The sequence below is a fragment of the Mchenga conophoros genome, linkage group LG7 (assembly GCF_057382185.1).
Source record: "Mchenga conophoros isolate Kocher_MC1m ecotype Shallow Benthic linkage group LG7, M_conophoros_male_GT1.1, whole genome shotgun sequence".
In the NCBI taxonomy this organism is placed as follows: domain Eukaryota; kingdom Metazoa; phylum Chordata; class Actinopteri; order Cichliformes; family Cichlidae; genus Mchenga; species Mchenga conophoros.
In genome coordinates, this window is record NC_140532.1 from 47,316,279 (window position 1) to 47,334,185 (window position 17,907).

The 17,907-nt window shown below is 41.3% G+C and overlaps 1 protein-coding gene across 1 annotated transcript; it reads left to right on the forward strand.

Moving 5' to 3' along the window:
• Positions 1–835: 835 nt before the first annotated feature.
• LOC146570928 (uncharacterized) lies at positions 836–2,937 on the forward strand. The gene is made up of 5 exons (XM_085281249.1): positions 836–862; positions 1,554–1,704; positions 2,162–2,274; positions 2,370–2,742; positions 2,866–2,937. Exons 1-4 carry the CDS (start codon positions 851–853, stop codon positions 2,697–2,699), a joined length of 606 nt encoding a protein of 201 aa, XP_085137375.1. The 5' UTR covers positions 836–850; the 3' UTR covers positions 2,700–2,742; positions 2,866–2,937.
• Positions 2,938–17,907: the final 14,970 nt, after the last annotated feature.

Genomic DNA, 17,907 nt, shown 5'->3' on the forward strand with positions numbered 1-17,907 from the left:
CAGAAGAACAAAGTCAACCCCTGAAGTCACTACTCAAGAGGAAAGCCCCACAGATTCTTAAGGAGTATGAAACTACAGGTACCCTGTCAGTGCCATCGAGGAAGCTTCTTGTGAAGACTTGCATTGGGGATTTGGTGGAGAGGTGTGGTTAGTAAGTATAGCACCTTACTGCACTTTGTTAAAATTTTGCAATGAATGTTTTTCTTTAAAAATGTTGAAGTGCACAGGAGTTAAAAAAAGGTTACCTTTATTTTCCAGTTATCCTCTTAGTGCAGAGAAGTTGACTGTAACAAAAAGCATCATCACCACTTTTCATCCCTGAGTGTCCGAGTGGCAGGACAGGGGGAAGGATTTGTAAGTAAATTTAGCATTTTAATAATGTAAATTCCACTACATACTTGCACTTGTTCCCACTTACTGTGTATCTTTTAACCTTTATCTCATTATTTATTAGAGCTTTTTTTTTCTCAGTTAAAATTGCTCAGCTGTTACCCATATACCTCTGTCCTTTCTTCCTTAGGAGCATTATTATGATCCAGTCTCTCATTGTGGATTCCTAGAGACTAAACTGCGCAACCTTAGACGGAATCTCGACCAGGGGCAGAGACGTTATAAGAAGCGAAAAGTGACCAATGACTGTGGTGAAGACAAGAAGCTCAGGCAAGAGGATGGGAATACCAGCAGCACAGATGAGTGGGTCACCCTGATCAAAAGATTGCGGCCCTCAGCTGAGAACCTTCCAACTATCATGTCAGGCATGGAGGAAACATACACCAGTCGCAGAGCCTGGATTAGCAAGGACTCCCCCACTGCTGCTGAAATATTCAGAGAGTACCCACGGTCTTTGGACATGCCAAGTCTGGTAAGTTGCTTGGTTCCCTGGTAATGGTTTATGTACTTCTTCTCCACTCAGTTGTGTATTGCATACAAAGTATGTAACAGGAGTGGATACATTTGGAGGTATGTTTATGAGCTCCTAGTGAATATTTTGAAAGTTTTATAATTTCAGAGTTGGATCTTTATTTACTGGGCTTTTATTACAATGAGCATCACGTTTCAGATGATCCAAAATCTTAGTCGTGCCACCAAATGACTATCTAATAGTAGGGACATCAAATGACAATGCAGAAGGTGCTGCTCGTGGAAGTGAAAAAACGACAAAAAGATCACCTAAATTTGTACGAAACTCTGCTTTCAGCAGCACTATTTTCAGCAAAAAAAGCTCTACAGGACAAACCGCAGACAGACAAAATAAGAAATTGGCTGCTAGAAAGTTGAACATCAGCTAAAAAGTCCTAATTTTTTTCTCAGGGTCTGATGGGACCCAAATCATAGCTAAAATTAAGGAATAATAGACTTGTATTCAAATACCACTCCAAGTAAATTGTTATGTTTCACTGTGTAGGTAAGCTTGATGTGGAAGTGGGTAACAGAAATGTGATACTGTAAGGTTTGATTTTAGCCATACAGCTACCAAATGGGCAGCATGTACTTTTAATTTCATGTATTTAATGCTTAATTTTAAACTTAAACACTTTTTTTCTCTCCATTAGCTGGACTTGGAGTTTGGCAAGCTTACAGGAGGAAAGGTGGACCTCTTTTTACGAAAATGGGAAGCCAGTATCATTCCGAAACTCAAATCAGTAGCTGCCCTGGAAACAAGAATGTCCTCTCTGTTGAAGGATTTTGAAGAGAAGACTGAAGGTATTTTTCCATCCCTCCGCCTCACGTTTACTATTGGAAAGTAAGAAAAAAAGGATGATCAGATTAATAGTTCTGTTTACTTTAGATGACAAGTAAGTGGATGTTAAAGGCTGAATAGAAAAACTATACAAGAAGGGGTTATATTTTTAAATTTTGTTGTTCTTTTTCAAAGAAATTGTTAGATGCCACCCTTTGGTAAATGGATTGAAATATGTCTATGTTTACTGATGGTGGAGAATGAGGTCTATGGAGATGGTTGTAAGGAGAATTTAAATTATGTGGCCTTGGGCAACCTTATTAGCTGCACATATAAGCCAAATGAGGTGCCTTAAGCCTCTGCATTTCTGATTTCATCTATTCACAAAAGAAAAAGTCATTTTTGATGTACATCTCATAATTCATTAAATAACACATTTCTGTATTTTGAATAATTTTACATCTTGCTTTTCTTTGTTAGATGAGGCTTGTTACACTGCCCTTGTGGTGTTAACACACCTGCTCCCACCAGTTGGTGCCAGTCGTTGCAGCCTTAAATCAGCTATAACGCACTTGGTTGATTTTGATTATTCAGTACAATTCTCATGGTATTTACCTGAGGAAAGCATTTGTCAACACCTGACTGAATACTTCTCTAAAAATCTATCTTTATCTTCCCCATCTCCAAGCCTGGAACAAGTATTGCATCGCTTTGCAGTGATCCTGAAGCATCATCCACAACACACCAACCCCAGCTGATATGCATCGGTGATCTAAAGAGTGCAACCAGGCAGTACATCATTGTTGCTAAGAATGACAAAGTAACCATTCCTCTGAATGATGGCCTGACGTGTGGTGTGGATAAGCTTTTCAAACTGTACTGTGTATGTAACTTGTCCTATCCAGCACCGCTTGGCTCCGTCTTCACCTTCTTTGAGTTTGTCTATGACCTGCCGCTGTCCACCCAAAGGAAAACCAAAGTACTGGAGCTGATTGCACAGATTAAAGCATGCAAGTAAAATGTTCACCTGTCCAAAATGTAGAGAGTCTCTGTTCACAGAGGTGAGAAACCTCATTTGGCATCTTCGTCAAATACACTGCTTATCAGATGGACAAAACTTGAAAATTATATGTAGCCAAGATGGCTGCCCAAGGACGTATTATAACTTAAATTCATTTTCAAAGCACCTGCATAGATCTCATTCTACTTCATCTTCAATGGATGCTGACTCAGTTCAACCTTCTTACCAAGGAGAGACATCAAACAGTTCAGTTGAAACTGATGATCTAGTTCCTGATGTTTTGGAGATACCCAGTGATGTATGCATCATCAAATATTACTTTAACAGATGTTACAAGAAGTGTAAACTGTACAAAGGAGTTGCTTGAGAAAACTGTAGACTGTTTGCAACAGTCAACTGCTGCTTTGTTGAGTAGCTTGGATGTACCACAAGACAGTGAGGCTGTTCAAGCATTAATGAAGGAGTTTGAAAGTGCTAAAAACATATTTGAAGATGTAGACACGAAATATAAAATGAACAAATACTTCACTGAGAAGTCTTCCCTTGTTAAACCACAGGAAATATTTCTGGGTCACAGGTCAGATACTGTAAGAAAAGATGGTCAGATGAAACAGGTTTTGGCAGCAGATACATGCCAGTATGTATCAGTCATTGAAACGCTCAAGTTTTTATTCCAACATGAGGACATTCAGGACTTCTTTGTTCAGAATAAGAAGAACACTGATGCCAAAATGCGTGATTACTGTGATGGCTCTCACTTTTCCTCACACCCATTGTTTAAAATGTACCCTGATGCTCTTCAAATACAACTTTACTTTGATGACTTTGAAATGTCAAGGATGCATACAGCTCCTCCTCCCTCCCCCCACTTGGTAGGTCAGATCATAACCTGATTCACCTCACCCCCTGCTATGTGCCAATTGTGAGGAGGGAACCTGTGACCACGATGAGCGTTAGGAGGTGGTCAGAGGAGGCCTTAGCGGAACTACAGGGCTGTTTTGAGGTGACCAACTGGGAAACACTCTGTGAGCCTCACGCCGAGGACATCAATGGGCTTACCGAGTGTATCACAGACTACATAACTTTCTGCACCGACTCCATTGTTCCAGCTCAGACTGTTCATTGTTACCCAAATAAGAAGCCGTGGGTGACTAAGGATATCAAAGCCCTCCTCAACAACAAGAAGAGGGCTTTCAGAGGGGGCAATAAAGAGGAGGTGAGGAAGGTCCAGGTGATACTAAAGGACAAGATCAGAGAGGCTAAGGACAATTACAGGAGGAAGCTGGAGTGGAAACTCCAGCAGAACAGCATGAGAGAGGTGTGGAGGGACATGAAGGAAGACCATCACTGGATTCAGGCCAACCAACAGCAGGGGAGCTGAGGGAGGTGAGAATAGAGCTAACGAGTTGAATTTGTTTTTCAATAGATTGGACACCACAGTGTCTGCTCCCACCCCCACAACCTCACCTGTAGTCAGCCTGGAATCCAGAGCCACACCACTGTGCCAGCCTCTCTCTTCACATGGTGCTGTTGCCTCCTGTGAGATTCATGACACCCCTCCCCCACCCATCACCTTCACTCAATACCAGGTTGAGATGGTTGAGGTTGAGGTTCAGGTTGAGATGCAAATGAGGAGACTTCACTCAGGCAGTCTACTGGACCAGACGGAGTGAGTCCCCTCGTCCTCAAGACCTGTGCCCCCCAGCTGTGTGGAGTCTTTCATAAACTGTTTATGCTGAGTCTGAGTCTGCAGAGGGTACCAGTGATGTGGAAGACATCATGCCTCGTCCCTGTACCAAAGACGCCACGTCCCAGTGGCCCCCAGGATTACAGGCCCGTGGCACTGACCTCCCACATCATGAAGACCCTGGAAAGGCTCATCCTGGACCAGCTGCGACCCATAGTAAGACCACATCTGGATCCCCTTCAGTTCGCTTATCAGCCTCGTCTCGGAACTGAGGACGCCATCATCTACCTGCTCAATCGTGTCTACACCCATCTGGATCAGCCGGCGAGCACTGTGAGGGTCATGTTTTTTGACTTTTCTAGTGCTTTCAATACCATCAGGCCGACCTTCCTGGGTGATAAGTTAGCAGCGATGCAGGTGGATGCTTCTCTGGTGTCCTGGATTATTGATTACCTGACAGGAAGACCACAATATGTACGTCTCCCACATTGTGTGTCTGACAAAGTAATCAGCTCAGGATTTTCTACGAGTCTGTTGTGGCCAGTGCGATCCTCTATGCTGTTGCATGCTGGGGGAGCAGATGCCAACAGACAATAAACTAATCCGTAAGGCCAGTAATGTTGTGGGGATGGAGTTGGACTTCCTCAAGGTGGTGTCGGAGAGGCGGATGTTGTCCAAAATAAAGACAATGTTGGATAACACCTCCCACCCACTCCATGACATGCTGGTCAGTCACAGGAGCATGTTCAGTGAGAGACTGAGAGTACCGAAAAGCACCACTGAACGACACAGGAAATCTTTCCTGCCTGTGGCCATCTCCCTGTACAACGCATCCACTTAACACACTGTTTCCTGCTACAACTACACGTTTCTTTTTCAGCTATTTATTAATAAGTGACTATATATATATATATATATATATATATATATATATATATATATAGTCACTTATGTATGTATATAGGTTAGCCAACTAACAGAGTTGCAGAAAGGTGCAGCAAAGAAGGTGCATAAGAAATACAGCAAACTGTCCATACCTGAGGCCTTGGAAACTGCCAAACAAAGACTCACAGCCTTGGCCAGCCGCTTGAGGAGGTACACCAGAGAGATAGAAGGCAGGAGAATAAACCAGCTGTTCTCCACAGAACCAGCAAAGGTGTACTCTCAGTGGCAAGGGAACAATAAGAGAACAGCACCACCAAGGCTGGAGACAGAGCAATACTGGAAGAGCATATGGGAGAAGGACGCAACCCATAACGGCAATGCTCAGTGGCTAGTGGATCTGAGGGCAGACCATAGCGACCTCCCTGAACAGGGTCCAGTAACCATCACAGTGGCAGATATCCAAGAAAGGGTCTCCAGTATGAAGAGTTGGACAGCACCAGGGCCCGACATGGTTCACGCCTACTGGCTGAAGAAGCTGACTGCACTCCACGAGCGTCTGGCAGCACAAATGAACCAGCTGCTAGTTAACGAGAGACACCCGGAATGGCTAACTGAAGGTCGAACGGTCCTGATCCCCAAGGACCCCAAGAAGGGACCGGTCCCCTCCAACTACCGACCAATAACCTGCCTCAGTACTACATGGAAGCTCCTGTCAGGCATCATATCGGCTAAGATGAACAGGCACATGGGTCAATACATGAGTGGGGCACAGAAAGGGATTGGCAAGAATACCAGAGGCGCAAAACACCAGCTACTGGTAGACAGAACAGTCAGCCAAGACTGCAAGACCAGACTGACCAACCTGTGCACTGCCTGGATTGATTACAAGAAGGCCTATGACTCAATGCCCCACAGCTGGATACTGGAATGCTTAGAATTGTACAAGATCAACAGGACCCTAAGAGCCTTCATCAGGAACTCAATGGGGATGTGGCGTACAACACTAGAGGCCAACTCCAAGCCCATAGCACAAGTCACCATCAAGTGCGGGATCTACCAAGGAGATGCTCTGTCCCCACTGCTGTTCTGCATAGGCCTGAACCCCCTCAGTGAGATCATTAACAAGACTGGCTACGGATACCGACTACGGAATGGAGCAGTTGTCAGCCACCTCCTGTACATGGATGACATCAAGCTGTATGCCAAGAGTGAACGAGACATTGATTCACTGATCCACACACCAAGGATATACAGCAATGACATCGGGATGTCGTTCGGGCTGGAGAAGTGTAGTCGAATGGTAACAAAGAGAGGGAAGGTAGTCAGAACTGAGGGGATTGAACTACCAGAAGGCAACATTGCAGACATAGAGGACAGTTACAAGTACCTGGGATTTCCCGCAGGCAAATGGGAACCATGAAGAGGCCGCTAGAAAGGCTGCAACCACCAAGTACCTGCAGAGGGTCAGGCAAGTCCTGAGGAGTCAGCTGAATGGTAAGAACAAGATCCGGGCCATCAACACCTACGCCCTGCCCCAAGTGACCGAGTGCTCAGTGAATACCTCAGGCAGCAGAAACCCAAGAAAGAGGAGGAAGACGAGGAACCATCATGGAAGGACAGGGCCCTGCACGGTATGTACCACCGGCAGATAGAGGAGGTGGCTGATATCCAGAAATCCTACCAGTGGCTGGACAAAGCTGGACTGAAAGACAGCACAAAGGCACTAATCATGGCAGCACAAGAACAAGCTCTGAGTACAAGATCCATAGAGGCTGGGGTCTATCACACCAGGCAAGACCCCAGGTGCAAGCTGTGTAAAGATGCCCCAGAGACAATCCAGCACATAACAGCAGGGTGCAAGATGCTAGCAGGCAAGGCATACATGGAACGCCATAACCAAGTGGCCGGCATAGTGTACAGGAACACCTGTGCCGAGTATAACCTGGAAGTCCTGAGGTCAAAATGGGAGATGCCCCCAAGGGTGGTGGAGAATGACCGAGCTAAGATCCTGTTGGACTTCCAGATACAGACAGACAAAATGGTGGTGGCTAACCAACCGGACATAGTGGTGGTAGAAAAACAGAAGAAGACGGCCGTAGTGATCGATGTAGCGGTTCCGAATGACAGCAATATCAGGAAGAAGGAACACGAGAAGCTGGAGAAATACCAAGGGCTCAGAGAAGAACTCGAGAGGATGTGGAGGGTGAAGGTAACAGTGGTCCCCGTGGTAATCAGAGCACTAGGTGCGGTGACTCCAAAGCTAGGCGAGTGGCTCCAGCAGATCCCGGGAACAACATCGGAGATCTCTGTCCAGAAGAGCGCAGTCCTGGGAAAAGCTAAGATACTGCGCAGGACCCTCAAGCTCCCAGGCCTCTGGTAGAGGACCCGAGCTTGAAGGATAAACCGCCCGCAGGGGCGTGCTGGGTGTTTTTATATATATATATATATATATACATATACATACACACACAAATATATACATACAATATATATACAAATATATATGTGTGTGTGTGTGTGTGTGTATATTGTACTATTCTTAGTTAGCGTATTGTCTGTCTTGTTAATATTTGTTTATAATGGAGCACTGTAACAAAGAAATACCCCAGGGATCAATAAAGTATTCTGATTCTGATTATTTAATTAATTTTTTGTTAAATCCTCAAGTAAAAGTACAGGATTGAATGAATCTAACTGTCAGAAGCTTAAACAACAAATTCAACTACGTTACACTTGATGTAATTTGACTACTACCCTGAACACCATAGACACTGTGTACCAGTCCAACATAGTGCATTACTGTAAATTCACCACAGAAAGGCCCGCTATTTATCCTGCACTAAACCACATTTTAGTAATTTTTTCATGCAACCATTTAATATTGAAAAATTTGTGTACCTCAGTTTGTTTTGCATATGTGATTTTAAAAAAATCTTTTAATTTCCAGTTTAACAAATGCCACTGAAATGTCCTTACCTTTAAATATTACTTCTCTTCTTCCTCCCCTTTCAAGTCTTTCTTACATCTTTCTCCATCTCCGAGTGGCACTATCACTCATTCTCATCTCTCCTTGGGAAATGCAGCAGCTGGACTGCTAACAGACACAATGTGTGACAAATTGCACAGAAACAGTTTGTGTGTTTATTGATATTTGTTGAGTTGTTAAAAGCATTCCATTTGAAATTACCTGCCAGAACACTTTATTCCCTTTAAGCTCTCTCCTCCTTGGTAGTGCTAGCTAGATGCTGAAGTACCACGACCACAACTTCAGGACTTCTGCACATGTTCCACCATACTTTAACCCCTCAGTATAGCACTACAAATAATACATAAATTATATGTACCGTATTTGCTCCTTTCATCCCTTTTTTATGCAACAAGTCCTGGTGATGGAAGATACAGGACTTGCTTTTGTGTTTTTGCTCGTTCTCATTTGCTATGTAAATGTATTCTACTGAAACAGGGCCTATAAGTTATGATTAAATTGACATTACTGTACTTTTTGTTCAATGTGTCTAGGTCAATACAGTGAATCCATCTAATAATTCAGTAGAATATTGGACAAAAAGAACATTCAGAGAGGTTAAAGCAAGGACCGCTGCGTGGCAAAAATACAGCATATTGACTCAGGCACTTTCTAATAAATGATATTGAACTGCCACACATTGCGCCACCTCAGGATGTTCTGCAGAGGACAATATGAGTTCAGTATTTTCAGTATGATATTGAACAGTTCTTATTTAGCTCTTTTGAGAGCGTAAGACTGGAAAAAGAAGTGACACTATTCAAATAATAATAATCCCCTTTTCATGGCACAGTGACCAGTACATATTTCCTTAATGACAAGTTTGACATAATGTCACAGCTTTGCAGCAGAGAATTCCAATAGTTTCCTCTTTCAGTACACTCCATATCTGTCAGACCACACAGGATCACCGTGCCTCTGGCTAAATGGCCTGTTTGGACAGTTTTTATTTCTTTATTTTTATCTTGTCTGTTTTCTTATTCTTTGCATGTTTTTACAACAGGGATATCTGGCAGTTGGAAGGTCAAGGCTGAAAAGGTTACAAAGCTTTTGTTGATGTCCCCTCAATGTCTGAAGAAGTCAAATTATTATTCATTTTTAGAAGGCATTTTCAAGGCATGTTAAGGCTTCCTTCATCTTGCACTGTATCTTATACTTGCAATTTGAGTCTGTTTTACTCATGTTTTTAAACACTATCTTATCTGTCTTTTCCAATATCTTTATTTTTTTATACTAACAATGGTCTTGAAAGGACTACTTCCACGGGTAGTGCAGAGATTTGTATTTTTTAGCTCCTCTTTATGATTTTGTAAACATTTTTGGCATGCTGCTCTATGGCTATTGATAACATTTTCTTTAAACCTGGAATAAGGTAATTTTTAGTTCCTTTTGGCAGGACAGAAACAAAACTTTGGTAATTCAGATGTTGTTTTCTCACTAATGTTTTATGCACTATATAAGATATTGTCTTTGAATTTTTACTTAAAACTCTGATATAATATTACATGAAACTTCTTTATTTACTTTTTCATTATTGTTTTTAAGGAAGAATTGTGTGAATTTTATTTGAAGCCTGATTTATAACTACGCAGTACCTGCATCATTTTTATATTTTTAATCTTGTCATCAAATCAAGTAAAAATTCCATGCTTTTTTCAGCAGCATACAAACAAAAACATCGTCCTCCAGTATTTAACTATTTAGCAAGATAGCCTGGATCAGTTTAGAACATACCATTTGTGCTGTCTGTCTATACTCTACATGGACATTTTCACCTTTCTAGACTGCTTCCTGGCTGGCTCCTCTCAGTTTGCTCAGCTTCAGTCAGTGTAAATGAGAAATGGACACTCCTGTGTTATACAAAGAGAGCTACAGTCTCTAATGAGACTGAAATAATCACAACTTTCAGAAACAATAGCTGACTGTGGCCACAGATGACAGCAGTTTAGGGGATTAGAGGTCGCTTTACTTGAGTACGTCTCAATTTATGTCTGTTTTTAGATTTGGCAAAGCAAGCACTGCTTGCCGTGCTTGCCCATATGGAAAAGAAATAGTAAAAACTTATATGTGATTACTGATGAAAGTGGCCACTTTCATGAGTAAATCATATAAGGCTTACATGATTTACTCATGAAAGTGGCCACTTTCTCATTACTTTCATACATTGTTTTAGTAAGTATCCAAAACATACAAGTTTCATTATATAATTTTTCACGGGATCTTATATCTGTTTTCACTCTTATATGCTTTTCATACAAGTTTCACACAAGACAGATACAAACTTTATAAGATTTATATATATCTTTTCCATATGGGTGTCCTGATGGAACGCCATTGTCTTTCTGTGTCCAGTTTTTCTTTTTTATATATAGCTTTATCAATACATATTCAACTAATGCTCCTCCTTACAACCTTAACATTTTGCTTTTGACAAACTGCGCCACAAAGCCATGTGGAACACTTCTATTCTTAAAAGAAAACCTATATTTTGTATCACAATATTATATTTTGTGCAGGACAGTGATAAGCAGAGCTGTTATATTTAATGCAGAACAAAAAACAGTGTGGCTTTTACCACAGCAGGAGATTCACTGTCATCCTCATTGCGTGTATGACCTGTTGTCTTGTTTGTAAAGTAGGCATTTGTTATTGTAGTGATTGCAGAAGTCATGCTTAACAGATAATTATAGCATTTGAGAAGTAATCTGAGGAGGCATCTTAAATTCAATAGTACACGAAAAAAAATATTAAGGCAGAACTTTTGCTGTTTTAACTAGAGGCATTATAATGGAGAAAAATGACACAAAAAATACTGCAATTAAGAAAATACTCACATTGCCTGAAAAGACAATTTGTGTGGTGGCAGACCTATCTATTCATGTAGGTAAATATACTTCTTTTCTAGAGTTATTGTATTCGTAACATGAATTAATATGATATTTGTTCAAATGCCCTGGGTGAGTTTAAATGTTTTGATCCCAATGGCACTCCAAACTGAGTAGTTAAGGAAGATGTTGTGTGGTGAAAATCAAGATTTTTTTTTTTAGATTTTTACATAATTAAATTTCTCAACGAGCTTGCCGCCCTAATTTAATTCTAGTAATTTTTATTAATTCTAATTTAATTTTACAATTAAACAAATTGTAGCCAATCAATGATTTTGAACTGTTGTAAAAAATATTATTTTCTTTTGTCTTTTTCAACAAATTTTTGTTTGGTTTTAGCCTTGATAGTTTATTTATTTATTTATTTATTGTTTTGCACATGAACATGTGTTTTATTTAACAAAGTCATATAAGGGCTTTTGCTAATTTATTAAGGAACACTAGGCTTATACAAGTAACAACGTATATGTGCAGCTGAATTATTATCTAACAACGACATAAATTATGTTTATTCTCCAACACATGGAGTCTATCAATACAAATCTTTTATATTATGAATTACCTTGAACCACAGGTTACATGAATAATGCCAACGTTACACCACTTTTTCTATACACTGTTCAATGGTCATACAGTGGGGCAAAAAAGTATTTAGTCAGCCACCGATTGTGCAAGTTCCCCCACTTAAAATGATGACAGAGGTCAGTAATTTGCACCAGAGGTACACTTCAACTGTGAGAGACAGAATGTGAAAAAAAAATCCATGAATTCACATGGTAGGATTTGTAAAGAATTTATTCGTAAATTAGGGTGGAAAATAAGTATTTGGTCACCTCAAACAAGGAAAATCTCTGGCTCTCACAGACCTGTAACGTCTTCTGTAAGAAGCTTTTCTGTCCCCCACTCGTTACCTGTATGAATGGCACCTGTTTGAACTCATCATCTGTATAAAAGACACCTGTCCACAGCCTCAAACAGTCAGACTCCAAACTCCGCCATGGCCAAGACCAAAGAGCTTTCGAAGGACACCAGGAAAAGTATTGTAGACCTGCACCAGACTGGGAAGAGTGAATCTACAATAGGCAAGCAGCTTGGTGTGAAAAAATCAACTGTGGGAGCAATCATCAGAAAATGGAAGACATACAAGACCACTGATAATCTCCCTCGATCTGGGGCTCCACGCAAGATCTCATCCCGTGGGGTCAAAATGATCATGAGAACGGTGAGCAAAGATCCCAGAACCACACGGGGGGACCTGGTGAATGACCTGCAGAGAGCTGGGACCAAAGTAACAAAGGTCACCATCAGTAACACACTACAACGGCAGGGAATCAAATCCCGCAGTGCCAGACGTGTTCCGCTGCTGAAGCCAGTGCATGTCCAGGCCCGTCTGAAGTTTGCCAGAGAGCACATGGATGATACAGCAGAGGATTGGGAGAATGTCATGTGGTCAGATGAAACCAAAGTAGAACTTTTTGGTATAAACTCAACTCGTCGTGTTTGGAGGAAGAAGAATACTGAGTTGCATCCCAAGAACACCATACCTACTGTGAAGCATGGGGGTGGAAACATCATGCTATGGGGCTGTTTTTCTGCCAAGGGGACAGGACGACTGATCCGTGTTAAGGACAGAATGAATGGGGCCATGTGTCATCCAGGGAAGACGGACGTTGTTTTGCTGTGCTGTATTTTTATGTGAAGTGTATATATTAATTTTTTATATTGCATGTATTTTGTGCAGTGTTTTATTTAGTTTGCATGTTTTTAGTTGCCGGCAAATTGTCCTGGAGAGACTCCGCCTTTTCCCCCGTTTTTACTAATTGGACACACCTGAGAGAAAAGAAAAGGTAATTTACAGAGTGCTCAAGGACACATAAGAGGTTTGGAGCCGGTGTTCAACAAAAATGTAACACGGAGAATGCGAGACAGACAGAGGAAAGACACAGACGATCAGAGGGGAGAGCGAGAGACGATCAGAGAGTAGAGATGATCAGATGGAGCAGACGACCAGCGACTGGGAAGAGAGATTACCAGCGACTGGAAAGGGGAAACGATCAGAGGAAAAAAAGGCAGATGACCAGCGACTAGGGACGCGTAGCGGTAGTCTGGTGGCAATAACGACAAGAGCCAGCTCGTGCACTGCGGGAGAACAGAAGCAGTGAGACCGCGGTGCCGATTGCAGTTTGAGGAAGTGGCGGGCGGAGTTGAGAGCTCTGCCCACCCGGGTAAGTCTTTGACTTATCCTTTTTATAAAGTAAACTGCCAAAGGAATAGTGACTGCCGCTCCCTCCCTTTCTTCAGTGCACCAGGACGTGGAATGCGGGGAGGAAGGCGAGGACTCCGCTGGGTTTCCCTCTTTTAATACTACGCTGGACCTCTTAGTTTTCTGTGACTTTTAGGCCGTGGTGGATTCCACTGGACTTTTAATGTTGTGTGTTATTGATTTTTATTGTGTCTTCCCTTGGCCAAGGTTGTTTTAATTCATTTTATATTTTTAACTATTTAAACATAATAAATTATATTTTTAATTCTACAGTTTTTGTATCGTGTGCTTTTCCCTCGGCGGCTCCACTGCTCTGCCCGCTTTGAGGAAGGTTTCCTTCCTTTTAAAAAACACAAACCATCTTGGAAACATAATCAGCCTTTCCGCTCCGGTGTCACACATGTATCGTGAGATTTTGAGCCAAAACCTCCTTCCATCAGTGAGAACTTTGAAGATGAAACGAGGCTGGGTCTTCCAACATGACAATGATCCAAAACACACCGCCCGGGCCAAAAAGGAGTGGCTCCGTAAGAAGCATTTGAAAGTCCTGGAGTGGCCTAGCCAGTCTCCAGACCTCAACCCCATAGAAGATCTGTGGCGGGAGTTGAAAGTCCGTGTTGCTCGGCGACAGCCCCAAAACATCACTGCTCTCCAGAAGATCTGCATGGAGGAATGGGCCAAAATACCAGCTACTGTGTGTGCAAACCTGGTAAAGACCTATAGTAAACGTTTGACCTCTGTTATTGCCAACAAAGGTTATGTTACAAAGTATTGAGTTGTATTTTTGTTATTGACCAAATACTTATTTTCCACCCTGATTTACGAATAAATTCTTTACAAATCCTACCATGTGGATTCATGGATTTTTTTTTCACATTCTGTCTCTCACAGTTGAAGTGTACCTCTGGTGCAAATTACTGACCTCTGTCATCATTTTAGGTGGGGGAACTTGCACAATCAGTGGCTGACTAAATACTTTTTTCCCCACTGTATGTGGCCCTTGAAATTCATTTCACAAGCTCTTCTTATGTTAGTAAAAGATGAAACTCAAGGTCAAAGTAATTATTTTTTGTGAGATTTTTGAGAAATATTATAATAAGAACAAATAATAATAATAACAACACAAGTGGTAAATCTATAAATAATGTTGATAAAATACAGATTGGTGGAGAGCTGTTTAGTTGATTTTTGTCTGTGCCTACAATATTTGTTTGCCTCTCACTGCTGGCATCAAAACAACAGCCCTTATCAACATGTCTACACTCACTGTCATTATTCATTCACGTTACTGACAGATTGCTATTTTGTTTCTGTAATGATGGGAAGGGCATACACTGACTACTTCATAGTGTCACATCTTTGCCAAGATGAAGTCTTTCATCTTTTATTCTTTACTGTCTATAAGACACTATAAATGACTGTCTCAAAATCAGAAATAGCATTTGTAAATACTATACACGCACAAGTAAGTAAGTGTACTTTTTATTTCAAATCTTAGAAAACATATGCAGTTTATGAGAAAATGCATTGGTGCCTATAGAAGTGGCAGCTTGCACATCTGCGAAGGACTTTAAATGTAAAAAGATAAATACACATTTTAGAGCAACATATATACACAACACACATATATATATAAACGTAGAAGACTAAGGCTACGTCCACATGTACACGGGTATTTTTGAAAACGAAGATTTTTCGTTTAGTAAAAAAATCCTGTCCACACATAAAAGCCAAAAACGAAGGAAAACGCTGCTAGGAACATGCCAAAGCAGCAGGTGGCGCTATATTCCTATCCGTGTAGAAGTGTTGGCCAATCAGAAGTCAATAAGCCTGGGCGGGAAAGAGTAAACAAAGATGGAGCATAGAAGCAGAACTGAGTCGTATGTGTGGAGGGACAGTAACTGTGTGTATATGTAAGCATTTAAACACTGCAGAGAGTAAAATTGACAGTAACATATTTTGTCTACGTCCGCCATTGTAGAAATTCATTTCACCGAAACAATAACGTGGCGCACAGTGTGACGTCAAAAAAATGCGCACACCTTTGACACTTTGTCCACTGTTTACCTTGTCCACATGTAAACGCTAAAACTGAGTTTTTGAAAATATCCACCCTGTCAGGAGTTTTTTTTAAAATCTGCATTTTCAGTGACCGAAAACACTGTTTACGTATGGACGAAAGGCCCAAACGCATAGAAAAATCTGCGTTTTCAAAAATACCCGGGTATGTGTGGATGTAACCTTAGGCTTAGGCTACGTCCACACGAACCCGGGTATTTTTGAAAACGCAGATTTTTGCAAATGCCTGCCAGGGTGGATATTTTCGAAGACTCCATTTTTGCATTTACGTGTGGATGAGGAAAACGGAGAAAACGCAGCGTCAAAGGTGTGCGCCTTTTTTGATGTCACCCTGTGCGCCACGTTATTGTTTCGGTGAAATGAATTTCTACAATGGGGGACTAAGACAAAGTACTGTTACTGTTAATTGTACTTTCTGCAGTGTTTAAATGCTTACATATACACAGAGAGTTACTGTCCCTCCACACATAGGACTTGGTTCTGCTTCTATGCGCCATCTTTGTTTACTATTTCCCACCGAGGCTTCTAGACTTATGATTGGCCAACATTTCTACACAGTTAGGAATTAGTGATGGGATTTTGGGCTTTTTTTAGAGAACCGGCTCTTTCGGCTCGACTCACTAAAGAGAGCCGGCTCTTTCGGCTCCTAACCGGCTCTTCAGGTTGTTTTTTTGCTTTAATTAATTTATTATTAACAACAATATAAAATTATGCACAAAAAGAATTACTAATGTAAAAAAAAAAACACCCTGTGGTTTTATTTATATATGTTTATATATAAATATATACGGTGGCCCCTAGAGACAAAGCACGTACAAACTCCAAAAAGCATGTACAAACTTCAAAACACATTTCAAGTGTTACTACTACACACCAAATCCGGTCGTTGGTACTTCCTGGCTTGTGTAGCCACTAGGTAACAAAAGCTCAACACTGCCCCTAGCATCCTGGAGCACTTCTGTTGTGTTTTGTACGTGTTTTGGAGTTTTTACGTGTTTTGGAGTTTGTACGTGCTTCAGGGTTTGTACGTGCTTTGTCTCTAGGGGCCAACGTAAATATACTTTTATTTATTCACTCCACATAAAATGTAATAAATAAATCATATAATTTATTTATTACATATAATACTACAACCAACTATTTACATTTCAACTTTTAACTATTTAAATTTTCAGCTTTTTTCCTTTAAACTAATTTAAAGTGAAACAACACAAAACACTGCAAACCACAACACAATTAAATATAAATATGAAAACAAAAGAAGACGCACATTCCCTGTCACATAGGCCTGCATTAATACACTTTCTGAATCCTTTGTCATCCGCAACTTAAAATAGTTGTGGATGATCTCTACACCTTTCTAATGTGATGTTGTTGTCCCTGGCTTTCTTTCTCTCTCTTTCCCTCCTGCTCTGTTCCTGCGAGTGTAACTACCGCCCCTCCCCCCTCTTCCCAGCGCAAAGCACAAGGCTCGCGTGCGGAGTGAAGCGGGAAAAAAGTGCGAGAGAGAGGGTGAGAGAAAGAAAAGGCTGTGTCGTTCACTTCAAAGAGTCTGCTCTAGAGCCGTTTCGCTCTCTCGCGACACATCACTATTGGGAATATATCGCCACCTGTTGCTTTGGCATGTTCCTAGCAGTGTTTTCCTTCATCTTTGTGTTTACGTATAGACGGGATTTTTTTTTTTAAACGAAGGAAAAGGAAAATCTCCGTTTTCAAAAATACCCGTGTACGTGTGGACGTACTTCCATACCTTCCACACTAGCCTGGATAGATTTGAAAACGGCGTTTTTGTCTCAAAACGCTCCGCGTCCACACTAGCGTTTTCAGTCGTTTTCACAGAGTTGGGAGTCCACATTGAAACAGCCGAAAATGCTTACGTTACAGTACTGCGCATGCGTGAAACGCAAGAAGCTTCGGCCTGCCTCATTGCTGTCTGCCGTTTATAAACTTTCCGGCTATTTGAAACATCGTGGCAAAATGCAGAGGAAAAGCACCGAGTTTTTTAAATGGACTAACAATGAGGTGGAGTTGTTGCTGCAAGTAACACAAAAGTACAAAGTTGCAAAAGCGAGTGAGAATTAAAGAATTTGAAGAAAAGCCATATACAGACTGATATTAATCTTTAATAGTTCTGTTCAAAATTGAGAGCAAACAAAACAACTGCTGTATAATGCCCTCCGCTATCTTTGTTTAATTGGTCACATGACTGCATCATATGACTGACATGCGTCATCGGTTTTGAAAGTCTCCGTTTTTGCTGTCCACAGCGTTTTCATTCGAGGAAGACAGGAGGCCAAAACGGAGAGAAAATGGATGATGTGTTTTCAAACGAAAACGCGTTAGTGTAAACGTAGCCTTAAAGTGCTGAAATAGCCTGCCTG

What these genes read in the sequence shown, in the direction of transcription:
- LOC146570928 (XM_085281249.1), top strand. An exon ending in TTTTGAAGAGAAGACTGAAG is followed by an intron (nt 1,705 to 2,161) that starts GTATTTTTCCAT and finishes TTTCTTTGTTAG; the next exon opens with ATGAGGCTTGTTACACTGCC. An exon ending in TGGTTGATTTTGATTATTCA is followed by an intron (nt 2,275 to 2,369) that starts GTACAATTCTCA and finishes CCCATCTCCAAG; the next exon opens with CCTGGAACAAGTATTGCATC.